Source organism: Pelophylax lessonae, assembly GCF_965119305.1.
Source record: "Pelophylax lessonae genome assembly, chromosome: 4".
Lineage (NCBI taxonomy): Eukaryota > Metazoa > Chordata > Amphibia > Anura > Ranidae > Pelophylax > Pelophylax lessonae.
Genome location: NC_138771.1, coordinates 635,073,980 through 635,086,835, shown reverse-complemented (window position 1 = coordinate 635,086,835; position 12,856 = coordinate 635,073,980). Strand labels below are relative to the sequence as shown.

Here is a 12,856-nt window from a genome sequence, read left to right as displayed (position 1 = left end):
GAGAAGGAGTTACCCTGGGACTGCTCATAGGCGTAGCCAGATTCTTTTTCTGCTTAGTTAGTGTCCTAGTTCTGTAGGGGGCAGTATAACCCAATAGTTTTGAAGATCAGGAGCTGTGTCTGTCAATGAACAAAAGAGGAAGGCAATATTTAGGTGGAACATCCCTTTATCCTGATATTATCCCTTAATTATACTCCTTAGCCCTAAGTCCCTAGTTATCACTTGTACTATCTTGGAAATATCCATTAACTAACCAACTATCAGCTAAAACTACAAATACAACAATATATATTGGAGTTGCTGTGCTAAAAACACATAAAATATATATGTAGTGTAAAATAGCATAAAAGCGGAAAGCAGCCACACAAATCTGGAATAATAAACAGATCCAAACCGATAATAATAGTAATGCGGCGCTAATCCTATAAATAATGTCCCAGATAACAACTGAGCAAAGCAGTCCTTAAGTGTCCACTTCAAAAAGAAGAAGGTGTAGAAAGCCGCAGGCCCGGAGAACCGCCACCAAGCACACTAATCACACCGCCTCTTACCGAATGAATATGACCCCCATTACAGAGATCCGGTATGGCCAATTGTATGAGAGCAGAGAGCGATCCTCCTTCAGATGATACAGGGCTCACAGGTTCAACCGTAAATGGCTCATAAAAATAGAAAGCAAGACACTTCTCATAGCGCAGACTGCATATAACTTTTTAATTGCGCGCACAGTTAAAAACACTTACAGAGATATAAATCAAATTAAGCATCTTAGCTGATGATGAGTGTTCCTCTCCATGACGGGAATTGGAGGGGCAGTAATCTGACCCGTGGGGTGTCAAGACTAGAAACTAGTTGGATTTATAAAATGAAGTCCTACACCCCGCTGGGGTTAAATATTGAATGGGACCTTAACGCATTCATTAGTAATTCTTAGGTGTGGATCAGGTCCAGGTAGTGATATAGGCCTTTGATATGCATATAGGTTGGTCATTCAATCTGATTAGTGTTATCATTATATGAAATTGTAGGTGTTCTGTCTTTACATTTATATATACTTTTATATGTATTGTTCACTGTCTCTTTTATGTATGATATTTGGTGTTTTAAAAAAAGTTTTTAATCATTTTGTAATTTTGGTTTATTCAAGTTGGTATGAGTATCCGATGATGAATGGTGTTCCTCCTGTGAGGTCTGTGTCATGACCACTAGATGGCACCGTCTCTTCCTTGGTTTGGCGGCGTTATATTATATACCTAAACGAGCCTTTAGGATATTCTTGTTATTGTCCTCCGTATTATGATTTGAGGGATCTCACCATAATATTAATAACATTCTTGATTTCGTGTGATACCGAGTCTGCTCAGTTACTCATTGGCTGTAAATAGCCTCGGGTTAAATCTCCGGCCCTAGGAATTATTTACATCCGAGTTCCGGTTGTTTTCCGGTTCTTGGAACGCATGTATCTATGTCCGGGTTCCGGTTTGTTCTATGAGTTCCGCCCTCCTCCACTGCTATTTATAGCGTCGCTCGCCGTGAGACCACACCCCTAGACGACGTCTGCTGATGACGAAACACGTCTGGTGGCGCTCACGGTGAAGCACGCCAATACGTGGAGGAGACGTGGCGGCCATCTTCTTGGCGGTTTTCGGGACACAGCGCTGCACAGAGAGGAACACTCATCATCAGCTAAGATGCTTAATTTGATTTATATCTCTGTAAGTGTTTTTAACTGTGCGCGCAATTAAAAAGTTATATGCAGTCTGCGCTATGAGAAGTGTCTTCCTTTCTATTTTTATGAGCCATTTACGGTTGAACCTGTGAGCCCTGTATCATCGGAAGGAGGATCGCTCTCTGCTCTCATACAATTGGCCAAACCGGATCTCTGTAATGGGGGTCATTTTCATTTGGTAAGAGGCGGTGTGATTAGTGTGCTTGGTGGCGGTTCTCCGGGCCTGCGGCTTTCTACACCTTCTTCTTTTTGAAGTGGACACTTAAGGACTGCTTTGCTCAGTGGTTATCTGGGACTTTATTTATAGGATTAGCGCCGCATTACTATTACTATTAGCTAAAACTAGCACTTAATCTCATCTTGACAGCCAGGACTGAAGTGTTTTCACTATGTACAACGGTTCCATTACACTTAAGGAGGTCCCCGTGCCCTTTTCAGGTCTAGAAGTGCTTTGCATTCAGGCTTTACTGCTTTGACAAAGGAAAGTTGTCTCACCTCTCCCAGCGAAGTCCTGCAGGAAGGAGTGTGACTTTTTCTTGAACTCCTCGGCAGTGTGGATGAGACCAGCCTTGAACTTCTCCTTGGATTTCTTCAGCATGGTCTCGCTGTCGATAAGACTCTGCTGGAAAGAGAGCCATGCCTTGTTCAGGGAGTCCAGCGTCTGTAGGACCTGAGCCAATCAGAAAGAACCTTTATAAGCACGATGAACCTTGTACATTTTATTTTCTGAATTACAAAAGCCCTAGCTTAAGGAAACTGGGAGCCCAAATTGTTCTCTCATTCCCTATTTTATCTAATGTTCAGTTCCAGTCTTTAACCACTCCTGCCCCGTTTTTACCTGCAATCTTCCTGGAGCCCATCCAAACTACTAACTATTAACGTATCTTTATACCTGTAATGTTAGTGAGATCCGATGAACCCCAGACTGTGTAAACAGAATGGGGAGAGTCATACAGTGCAGCAGGCCACCATCACTTTCCCCAAAAAATTGCAAATGGTAACAAAAATGGTCAGATTTAAATTTTAGGTTTGTACTAGGGATCCATGTACCATAACAAATTTTACCAAAGTAAAGCCCAACTAAGACATTACTGACATAATGTAGTCCACCTAAGAAACAATGCAGGGATGCGAAAAACCTCTACTAGTAAGGTCTTTAAAAGATTCCTAATGAGGGCCCTGTCATAAATGGCCCCATAGTAAAACCTCTTCGGAGAGAACAGAAATAAACATCTATGAGATTGGTTTTTGACTTAAAACGTAACTTCCTTAACTGCAAGCAAAAAATGAACATACAGTATATGAACAAAAATCCATAAGCAGATTTCACATTTTGGGAAACCACATCCAAAAATGATTGGCAAATACTAAGATCTAATCCCCTGATGATGTCATAAGTGACGAAACATATAGGGTGGAGCCGGGATACATGCTACCACACATGCATGACAAGCCGTGGCCATCTTGATTACTGACAGTGTGTGATATGTTGAGATGTTACAAGTGCTGTATGTTCTGCAGTCTACTGTAATTGCATTTACAGAAAAAAAATATTTTTTAATGTTGATTTACATGAGTTGCAGGTCCTTGTAAACTGGGGGAGGGCTGTGGAGTGCCATCCTGGGGAACTGGGGGCAAGCTGCAGGAGTTCCCATACTTACTTTCGGAGATCTCTGAGGTGCCATTTGACCGCAAGAGGCTCTTTGAGATATCAAAAGTGATATATGACCACTCTATATTGGGGGTCATATAATTCTGGTAAGCCTTGCTTGCATAATGTTGTTGGTGTATAAGACGTAAAGCCTTGGAGTTTGACCTTATTCTCTCATTGGGATCTACTGATTTAAAGGGGACTATCCCTTCCTTTGTTTACCTTACAGGGACTGTTACACGAAAATCCTAATTGGGGTGACATAAAAGTGTCCTCCATATCTTAACTGTGGTCGCTATAATATCTATATTTATGGTTAGCACATTTGCATTCTTTTGCACATTGGCATTATTTGCACATTGATAACTTTTTGCATTTTTTGTGTATTGTCTTCAGTTCTGTATGAAATTGGTTTATTTAAATAATAACGTATGTTCTGCACTATGTTTTGCATATTTGCACACTTGGCATAGTATTTCGGGTGACTGTTATATACTGTATGAACACTGTATGATTTGGATACACTGTTGCAGATACTATACAGTATGTATTTGTTCAATCTTTTTTTTTACCGTTGCACTTAATATTTTTTGTTCAAACGCTGAGACCTAGTCAGCTAAAATTATATGCAAGTATCGACTGAGGCTGCAGAGAAGGAGAATGAGGGCTATGTCCTCTCTGTCTCAAAGGTGAAACATCAGAGGTCTCACCAAAAGCCCCCCAACAGGGCTCCTATAATTAAAAAAAAAAAAAAAAACATAAAATAAAATATAAAATGGTAAAAAATAATAAAAAATAAAATAAAAAACTACTGACACCAGTGGTTGAACTACCAGGGTTGCAAAGGTTGCACTTGTGACTGGGCCCTGGAATTCTGCCACTGTGGGAGAGCCCCGGCCGGGGGTAAGGGGGGACCTTTATGGCTTCTTGCACTGGGCCCTGAAGGTTCTAGTTACGCCCCTGGTATATGGTCAAAATTATATAGAAAAAAAGGTGACCAGCGCTATGAAGTTGCTGTAAAAATAGAGGATATTAAAATACCATAAAAATAGGTGTAAGCTGTATGGTCAAAATTATGTTGACACCAAACCATCACACTTAAAGGAACTTGCTGGACATCCCATTCCAAAACCGTTGACATTAATCTGGAGGTGACCTCCCTTTGCAGCTATAACAGGTTCCACTCTTCTGGGAAGGCTTTCAAAAGATTTTGGTGTGTCTGTGGGAATTTGTGCCCATTTGTGAGGTCAGCTACTGATGGTGGATAAGAAGACCTGGCTCACAGTCGATGTTCCAGTTAATTCCAGTAGTGTCACTTCAGTAGGGTTGGGGTCAGGGCTCTGTACAAGCCACCCACGTTTCTTCCCACCAAACTCATCAAGCCATGTCTTTATGGAGCTGGCTTTGGGCACGGTGGTATGGTAATGCTGAAACTAAAAGGGACCTTCCCCAAACTGTTGTCATAAGGTTGAAAGGACGCAACTCTCTAATATGTCCGTATGCTGGAACATTAACAGTACCATTCACTGGAAAAACCAAAATTCATTTATATGGAGAGGTGCCCACATTCTTGTGGAGATATACAGTAGTGTAACCTCTGTTTTAGAGCTGCACAATTCTGGATAAAATGAGAATCACAATTTTTTTGCTTAGAATAAAGATCACGATTCTCTTACGATTCTCAGCATAAAATCATATTTTACATTATACAAAAAAATTGGGCTAACTTTTCTGTTTAGTTTTTTTTAAATTCATTAAAGTGTATTTTTCCCAAAAAACTGCATTTGAAAGACTTCTGCGCAAATATAGAGTGCCATAAACGATTGCAACAATCGCCATTTTATTCTCTAGGGTCTCTGCTAAAAAAATATATATATATTTATATATACTGTATATATATATATATATATATATATATATATATATATATATATATATATATATATATATATAGTTTAGGGGTTCTAAATAATTTTCTAGCAAAAAGTACTGATTTTAACTTGTAAACAATAAATGTCAGAAAAAGGCTTAGGCTCCATTCACACCTGAGCGAATCATTTTCAGGCGTTTTTGGGGCGTTTTTTCAGGGGTTTTTTCAGGCATTTTTCAGGGGTTTTTTGGGCGTTTTTTTTCTGGCTTTTTTTCATGCATTTTTTGCAGGTGTTTGGAGGCCGGCATTGACATCTAACAAAAACGCATGTAATCTGCCAAAAAAGAAGCTCATGTACTTTTCTGAGCTTCAGGCATTTTGCTTCAGGGGACAAAACGCTCAGATGTGAACAGGGGCCATTGAAATTAACTGGATTTTGCTTGTTGGGCATTTTGAGACTTCAGAGATGAGCGTTTTATGAGCTGAAAAATGCTCAGGTGTGAACAGGGACTAATCAGATCAGATTATCATATGAAAAAAGTCGCTTTCGAATTGATTGCACGATAATCTGATCGTTAGTACACAGCTTTCGACAGCTGAACACTACATTTCGTCCAACAAAATCGGAAGCGACAAACACGAACACGTTTGTGGTACGATAGCCTAGCGAACGACAATCGTTTAATCAGTACAGTATGCGTCCGCTAAAAATCGATAGACAAAGACCACGCATGATCAGAAACACGAAAATAACCTGGAAAAAGTCTGGCTGCAATTGTTTTTGTTTTGCACTATCCGATACGTAGCTAGGCAGCCAGGAAGCTTTTCCAGAATCGTACGAAAAAAATCCTACGTTTATATGCATTGTTGAATTCGATATTAGTATCATGCAACAAAATGCGAACGATAAGTCGTCCGATTATCTGATCGTGTGTACGAGGCATTAGTCTTTAAGGCTACGTTCACATGTGGGCATAGCGGATTACGGGCAGAATCACGCGATTCTGCCCGCGATCCGGAATCATTGCAAATCGCGGGACGCCTGTACGATGCCCGTGATTTGCAATGGGAGCCGAAATGCTGCCTGCCGAATCACGGTAACATCGCGCAAACAGAATCCAAAAAAGGTACAAGAGCTTCTTTTGTGCGTCATGCGTCCCGCGATTCGCGGTGATTCTGCCCGTGATCTGCTACGGCCACATGTGAACGTAGCCCAAGAGGTTAAACTGCCCTCACTAGGCTACGTTCACATCTTGGCGTTGCTAATTACAGGCGTTTTTTCAGGCGTTTTTATGGACGTTTTTTGTGCAGGTGTTTTTAGGTTGACTATCTGCCCAAAAAGAAGCTCATGTACTTTTTTGAGCGTTGGGGGTTTTGCTTAAAACGTCAAAACGCTCAGATGTGAACAGGGGCCATTGAAATGAATAGGATTTGTCTTGTTGGGCATTTTTTGAGCTGATCTTAGAGCAGAAAAACTCCCAAAAACGCCTAGATGTGAAGTTAGCCTTAGGCTCCGTTCACATGTAGGCGTTTTGGGGCGTTTTTGGGGAGTTTTTATGCTCTAGGATCAGCTCTCAAAACGCCCAACAAGACAATCCTATTCATTTCAATGGCCCCTGTTCACATCTGAGCGTTTTGACGCTGTGAGCAAAACGGTCAACGCACAAAAAAGTACATGAGCTTCTTTTTGGGCAGATTACAGGCGTTTTCCATTGGTCTCTATTCAATCTAAAAACGCCTGCACAAAAAACGCCTGTAAAAACGCCTGTAAATCGCGGTAAAAATCGTGGTAAAATCGCGGTAAAAACGCTACACTCAGGTGTAAATGTAGCCTTAGGGTCCTTTCACACGGCCGCTCCGTGTGAAAGGTCTGCTGCGGGACTTTTTTTTTTTTTTTCCACGGAGCGGATGACATTTCTGTCATCCGCTCCGTGTGCCCGCATATCATCCCATCCGTTTGCGGATGATATGCGGACATAATGTAAGTATATGGCACTGCGGATGTCAGCGGATGACACCGCTGACATCCGATTTTCCTTCCTTTCCGTTTTTTACACGGAAGGAAAAATAGGGTTCTGTTCCATTCGTAAAAACGGAACAGAACTGAAAGGAGGAAAATCGGATGTCAGCGGATGCCATTTCACAGTGCCATTCACTTACATTATGTCCGCAAATCATCCGCAAACGGATGGGATGATTTGCGGACACACGGAGCGGCCGTGTGAAAGGACCCTTACATACCGAAGTTCATTCCTTTGATCTAACCCAGGGATCCTCAAACTATGGCCCTCCAGCTGTTGTGGAACTACACCTCCCATGAGGCATTGTAAAACTCTGACATTCACATACATGACTAAGCATGATGGGAATTGTAGTTCCTGAACAACTGGAGGGCCGTAGTTTGGGAATCCCTGATCTAACCCATGGGTGTTCAACCTTTTGGCTTCTCTGGGCCACATTGAGTGTAGAGAAATTTTCTCGGGCCGCATATAAAATATATACTATAGTTAAGGTATATAAGTAATAAAACGCCACTTCGCCCTTCCCGAGCTAAAGACTCCCCCCCAGCACTAATTTAACACAACTGGTGGATGATCCCCTCCGAGGCAGCCTCTGTGGCCGTGCCCCCGACTCGACTTCCTTGCCCCCCAGCAGAAAAAAAAAATGGTCAGGGGGCAGTGGGCCGCATTGCCTGCGGTTCCGGGCCGCAGGTTGGACATGCCTGATCTAAAAGAAGGAAATGAAACATTGTAAAACATTGTGTTTATAGTTATCTCCCAGCCTAAACAATGTTGATAAACATTTGCTGGAGGCTCTTTTTTTTATTTTTTTGACAGCTGTGAGTGAGCAGAGAACGGCTCTGTAAGAATCAAGGACATGCCGCTTTAAGATCATGAGAGGGGTGAAGATTGCGATTTTTTAACGATTAATTGTGCAGCTCTACTCTGGGTATACATGTTTATAGAAGGTTTTAAGAGTCATGGCTGACATGCTTATGACCATATAGTGCATTTTATCTTTAAGGCTCGGATTGAATTGTCTGGGTTTGTAATAGATTTAAACAGTAGCTTTTTTCAATTCCAGTCGCTGATCTCATGATTGATTTTTTAGTACTAATATATGTTTAGCTTCTGGATTAAAGCTTTTCCTTTGTTCACAAAAACCGCTGCAAATTATTCTGCTTATAAACAACTCACCAGTGCATAATGAGTGAATATAAAATCCATTCAAGCATGTCCCCCATCTTGCCTCCCGCAGAGAAGAAGGTGAGGCCAACTGTCAATCACGGCCCACACATCAGATACCCCTCTGCCTTCCTGTGCCCATCATATGTCACCACTCTCTCTATGCATCAGCCCTCAAGGAGAAGTAGTTGTGTTATTAGGCTCAATTCACAAAGTCAATACAATAAGGATTTGTATTGTCTAAAAATTAGTTATTTTCAGTGGATTCCAAGGAGATTTAAAAATTAAAGTCGCACGACTGAAATTACATTGTCTAATGTTGGCAATTCGCTGATTTTTTTTTGTCTGAACGATTGTGCGATTCGATCAAAACAATCAAATATATAAACAATCGAATGACCATAACTTTCCTTCCAGTTGATTGAGACAATTTCCATTGGATTTGATCAAACTTACTCTATCGGCCTGAACAGAATATTATAAATTGCTTTGCATCCATCGGGAGCACTGAGATACTTTGTTCATAAATTAAATCGTTTTTTCAACCACACAGACAATGAGAACATGGGATGAGAAGACAGCAGTGTGATCTAGGGGGAGGGGGGCAGAGAGCCGGAGCATTGCGTGTATACGGCAACAGTGTGATCAATGGGGGAGGGGGCAGAGAGCCAGAGCATTGTGTGTATAAGGCAGCAGTGTGATCCAGGGGGAGGGGGGCAGACAGCCAGAGCATTGTGTGTATAAGGCAGCAGTGTGATCCAGGGGGAGGGGGGCAGAGAGCCGGAGCATTGCGTGTATACGGCAACAGTGTGATCAATGGGGGAGGGGGCAGAGAGCCAGAGCATTGTGTGTATAAGGCAGCAGTGTGATCCAGGGGGAGGGGGGCAGACAGCCGGAGCATTGCGTGTATAAGGCAGCAGTGTGATCTAGGGGGAGGGGAGCAGACAGCCGGAGCATTGTGGGTATAAGGCAGCAGTGTGATCTAGGGGGGAGGGGGCAGAGTGCCAGAGCATTGTGTGTATAAGGCAGCAGTGTGATCCAGGGGGAGGGGGGCAGACAGCCAGAGCATTGTGTGTATAAGGCAGCAGTGTGATCCAGGGGGAGGGGGGCAGAGAGCCGGAGCATTGCGTGTATACGGCAACAGTGTGATCAATGGGGGAGGGGGCAGAGAGCCAGAGCATTGTGTGTATAAGGCAGCAGTGTGATCCAGGGGGAGGGGGGCAGACAGCCGGAGCATTGCGTGTATAAGGCAGCAGTGTGATCTAGGGGGAGGGGAGCAGACAGCCGGAGCATTGTGGGTATAAGGCAGCAGTGTGATCTAGGGGGAGGGGGGCAGACAGCCGGAGCATTGTGTGTATAAGGCAGCAGTGTGATCTAGGGGGAGGGGGGCAGACAGCCGGAGCATTGTGTGTATAAGGCAGCAGTGTGATCCAGGGGGAGGGGGGCAGACAGCCGGAGCATTGCGTGTATAAGGCAGCAGTGTGATCTAGGGGGAGGGGGGCAGACAGCCGGAGCATTGTGTGTATAAGGCAACAGTGTGATCTAGGGGGAGGGGGGCAGACAGCCGGAGCATTGTGTGTATAGGGCAGCAGTGTGATCTAGGGGGAGGGGGGCAGACAGCCAGAGCATTGTGTGTATAAGGCAGCAGTGTGATCTAGGGGGAGGGGGGCAGACAGCCGGAGCATTGTGTGTATAAGGCAGCAGTGTGATCCAGGGGGAGGGGGGCAGACAGCCGGAGCATTGTGTGTATAAGGCAGCAGTGTGATCTAGGGGGAGGGGGGCAGACAGCCGGAGCATTGTGTGTATAAGGCAGTAGTGTGATCCAGGGTGAGGGGGGCAGAGAGCCGGAGCATTGTGTGTATAAGGCAGCAGTGTGATCCAGGGGGAGGGGGGCAGAGAGCCGGAGCATTGTGTGTATACGGCAGCAGTGTGATCCATGGGGAGGGGGGCAGAGAGCCGGAGCATTGTGCGCATAAGGCAGCAGTGTGATTCGAGGGGGGGGCAGAAAGCTGGAGCATTGTGTGTATAGAGCAGCATTCTAATCCATGGGGAGGGGGGCAGAGAGCCGGAGCATTGTGTGTATAAGGCAGCAGTGTGATTAATGGGGGAGGGGGCAGAGAGCCAGAGCATTGTGTGTATAAAACAGCAGTCTAATCCAGGGGGAGTGGGGCAGAGAGTCGGAGCATTGTGTGTATAAGGCAGCAGCGTGATCCAAGGGGAGGGGAGCAGAGAGTCGGAGCATTGTGTGTATAAGGCAGCAGTGTGATCCAAGGGGAGGGGAGCAGAGAGTCGGAGCATTGTGTGTATAAGGCAGCAGTGTGATCCAAGGGGAGGGGAGCAGAGAGTCAGAGAATTGTGTGTATAAGGCAGCAGTGTGATCCAGGTGGAGGGGAGCAGAGAGCCGGAGCATTGTGTGTATAGGGCAGCAGTGTGATCAATGGGGGAGGGGGGCAGAGAGCCGGAACATTGTGGGTACAAAGCTGCAGTGTAATTCCAGGGGGAGTGGGGCAGAGAACTAGAGCATTGTGTGTATAAGGAAGCAGTGTGATCCAGGGGGAGGGGGGCAGAGAGCAGGAGCATTGTGAGTATAAGGCAGCAGTGGGATCCGGGGAGAAGGGGGCAGAGAGCCGGAGCATTGTAGGTATAAGGCAGTAGTGTGAACCCGGGGGGGAGGAGGGGAGGGTCCAAGCATTGTGTGTATAAGGCAGCAGTGTAATTCGGGGGACAGCAGTGTAATGCAGATTGCAGGGGGGGCAGACAGCAAGAGCATTGTGCGTAAAAAGTGGCAGTGTAACCCAGGGGGAGAGGGGCAGACAGCCAGAGCATTGTGCGTATACGGCAGCAGTGTAATCCAGGGGGAGGGGGGCAGAGAGCCAGAGCACTGTATGTATAAGGCATGTAAAATTCATGTTAGTGGTCCGTGGGATTCAAAATTGTGAGTTTAGTGGTCCACGAGATCAGAAAGGTTGGTGACCACTGGCCTAGATGATGCTGGGTGTCCTCCAGCCAAGAAATAAGGCAGGCTCAATCTAACTTGCTGAAGCTTCTAGTGCACATTGTGCGAAGCTCACAGTGTGCAGTGAAATCAGAGTAGGCCATTTCAGTACAGAAGAGGATCCTCTACAAATGTGCAAGACTAAGGGGAAGGCCGGAGGTCAGATTTATGGTTTGTGAAATGAGCTCATTGTCATTTTGTTTAATTAAGATTTTTTTTTATGTTTCACTTGTATTAATGGCCATCTCACCTGTCACTCTGTCAGCAGTTGAATTCTTAGCAGTTAACACTGTAACTGAAAGCAATCATACTCCAAATCATAAAAGCCTAAAGGAAGACATTTTGGATGGATCCGACTGTATATAGGAATACTCACCGATTCGTCCACAGCAACTTCGTACTTCTTCAGAATTTCAAACTGGTCATGGATGGGCATGATCTGACTCTCCACCTTGGACAGGTCACTCTGGAGGGTGTCGTACAAGGTCAGGCTCTGTGCCAGTTCTTCCAAGGTCTGCGGAGGCCTTATCACCCTGCAGGACATATGTCAGAAACAAGATGAGAATACTAGAAATGGTGCTGGATACACGGGGCAGACCTCTTTCTGATATGCACCTGCCCCACATTATGAAAAGCAGATAGACCTGTTTCAGAGTTTAATGGAGGCTGGCGCAGGTTCTGCACCCAATAAATAAATGGATCACAGCAAACAGTTTTCAATATAGAGAACTGCTGAAGATCCCCGCCAGATTGGACATGGTGTACGGAAAGTAAATGGTCTAACCTGGCAGACAGCTCCCATGCCTATCTTTGTAGGCAATGAACACACAACATGGGCAGGGCCTGCATATAGGATCCTTTCCCTGCCTAAATGCCTGGCTCTTACCTTGTCAAGGTTAGCCTTCCTCCTACCTCTTGCCCCCAGCTGAGCGGGGGTGGGCAGAGAGAGGTGGAGCAAGGAGCTTCAGCTTTCCAGCTCTCTATGCCATTTCCAGTGTACAAATGACATAACAAAGTAGATTGCTCCTAATTAAGAAAGAGGCTTAGTTTAGAAGGGTGGTGCAGGCTTTATGCCTGTGCCATTCTTTTTTAATTCACCCCAATATATTTAAATGGAGTTAAGCTAGCACACATTACATTTCACAGAAAAACCAAAGAAAAAGAGGGAGAAGCTAAGTGCAGTATTATGAATCCTAAACCTGTAAAGAATACTCAAGGCATATAAAGATTCTCAGATACAAAAGCATCACTCAGCTCTCGTATCCGGCCTGGAGTGCGCTCTGGTCAGGGGGCAAGGTAACATTGCTGCTTGAAGGTCCCTCCATACCGAGGGAAATCCAGCATAACCAGCTCAGGGAAACACTGTGATGTCATCAGACTGAGAGAACCTCATGATTGTAGCTATGTGTTTCAGGGGTATGCCCCC

The 12,856-nt window shown here is 44.7% G+C and overlaps 1 protein-coding gene across 1 annotated transcript in view; it reads right to left on the bottom strand.

The window, feature by feature from the left end:
* DNAH2 (dynein axonemal heavy chain 2) overlaps positions 1 to 12,856 on the bottom strand; it is a gene marked incomplete at its 3' end in the record, with an annotated part of 417,940 nt that overhangs the window by 226,035 nt on the left and 179,049 nt on the right. The window contains exons 22-23 of the mRNA XM_082254654.1: positions 11,807 to 11,963; positions 2,225 to 2,399 (exon numbers count right to left, since the gene is read on the bottom strand). Of these exons, the coding sequence (XP_082110780.1) occupies positions 2,225 to 2,399; positions 11,807 to 11,963 (332 nt within the window). The remainder of the gene's footprint in view (positions 1 to 2,224; positions 2,400 to 11,806; positions 11,964 to 12,856) is intronic.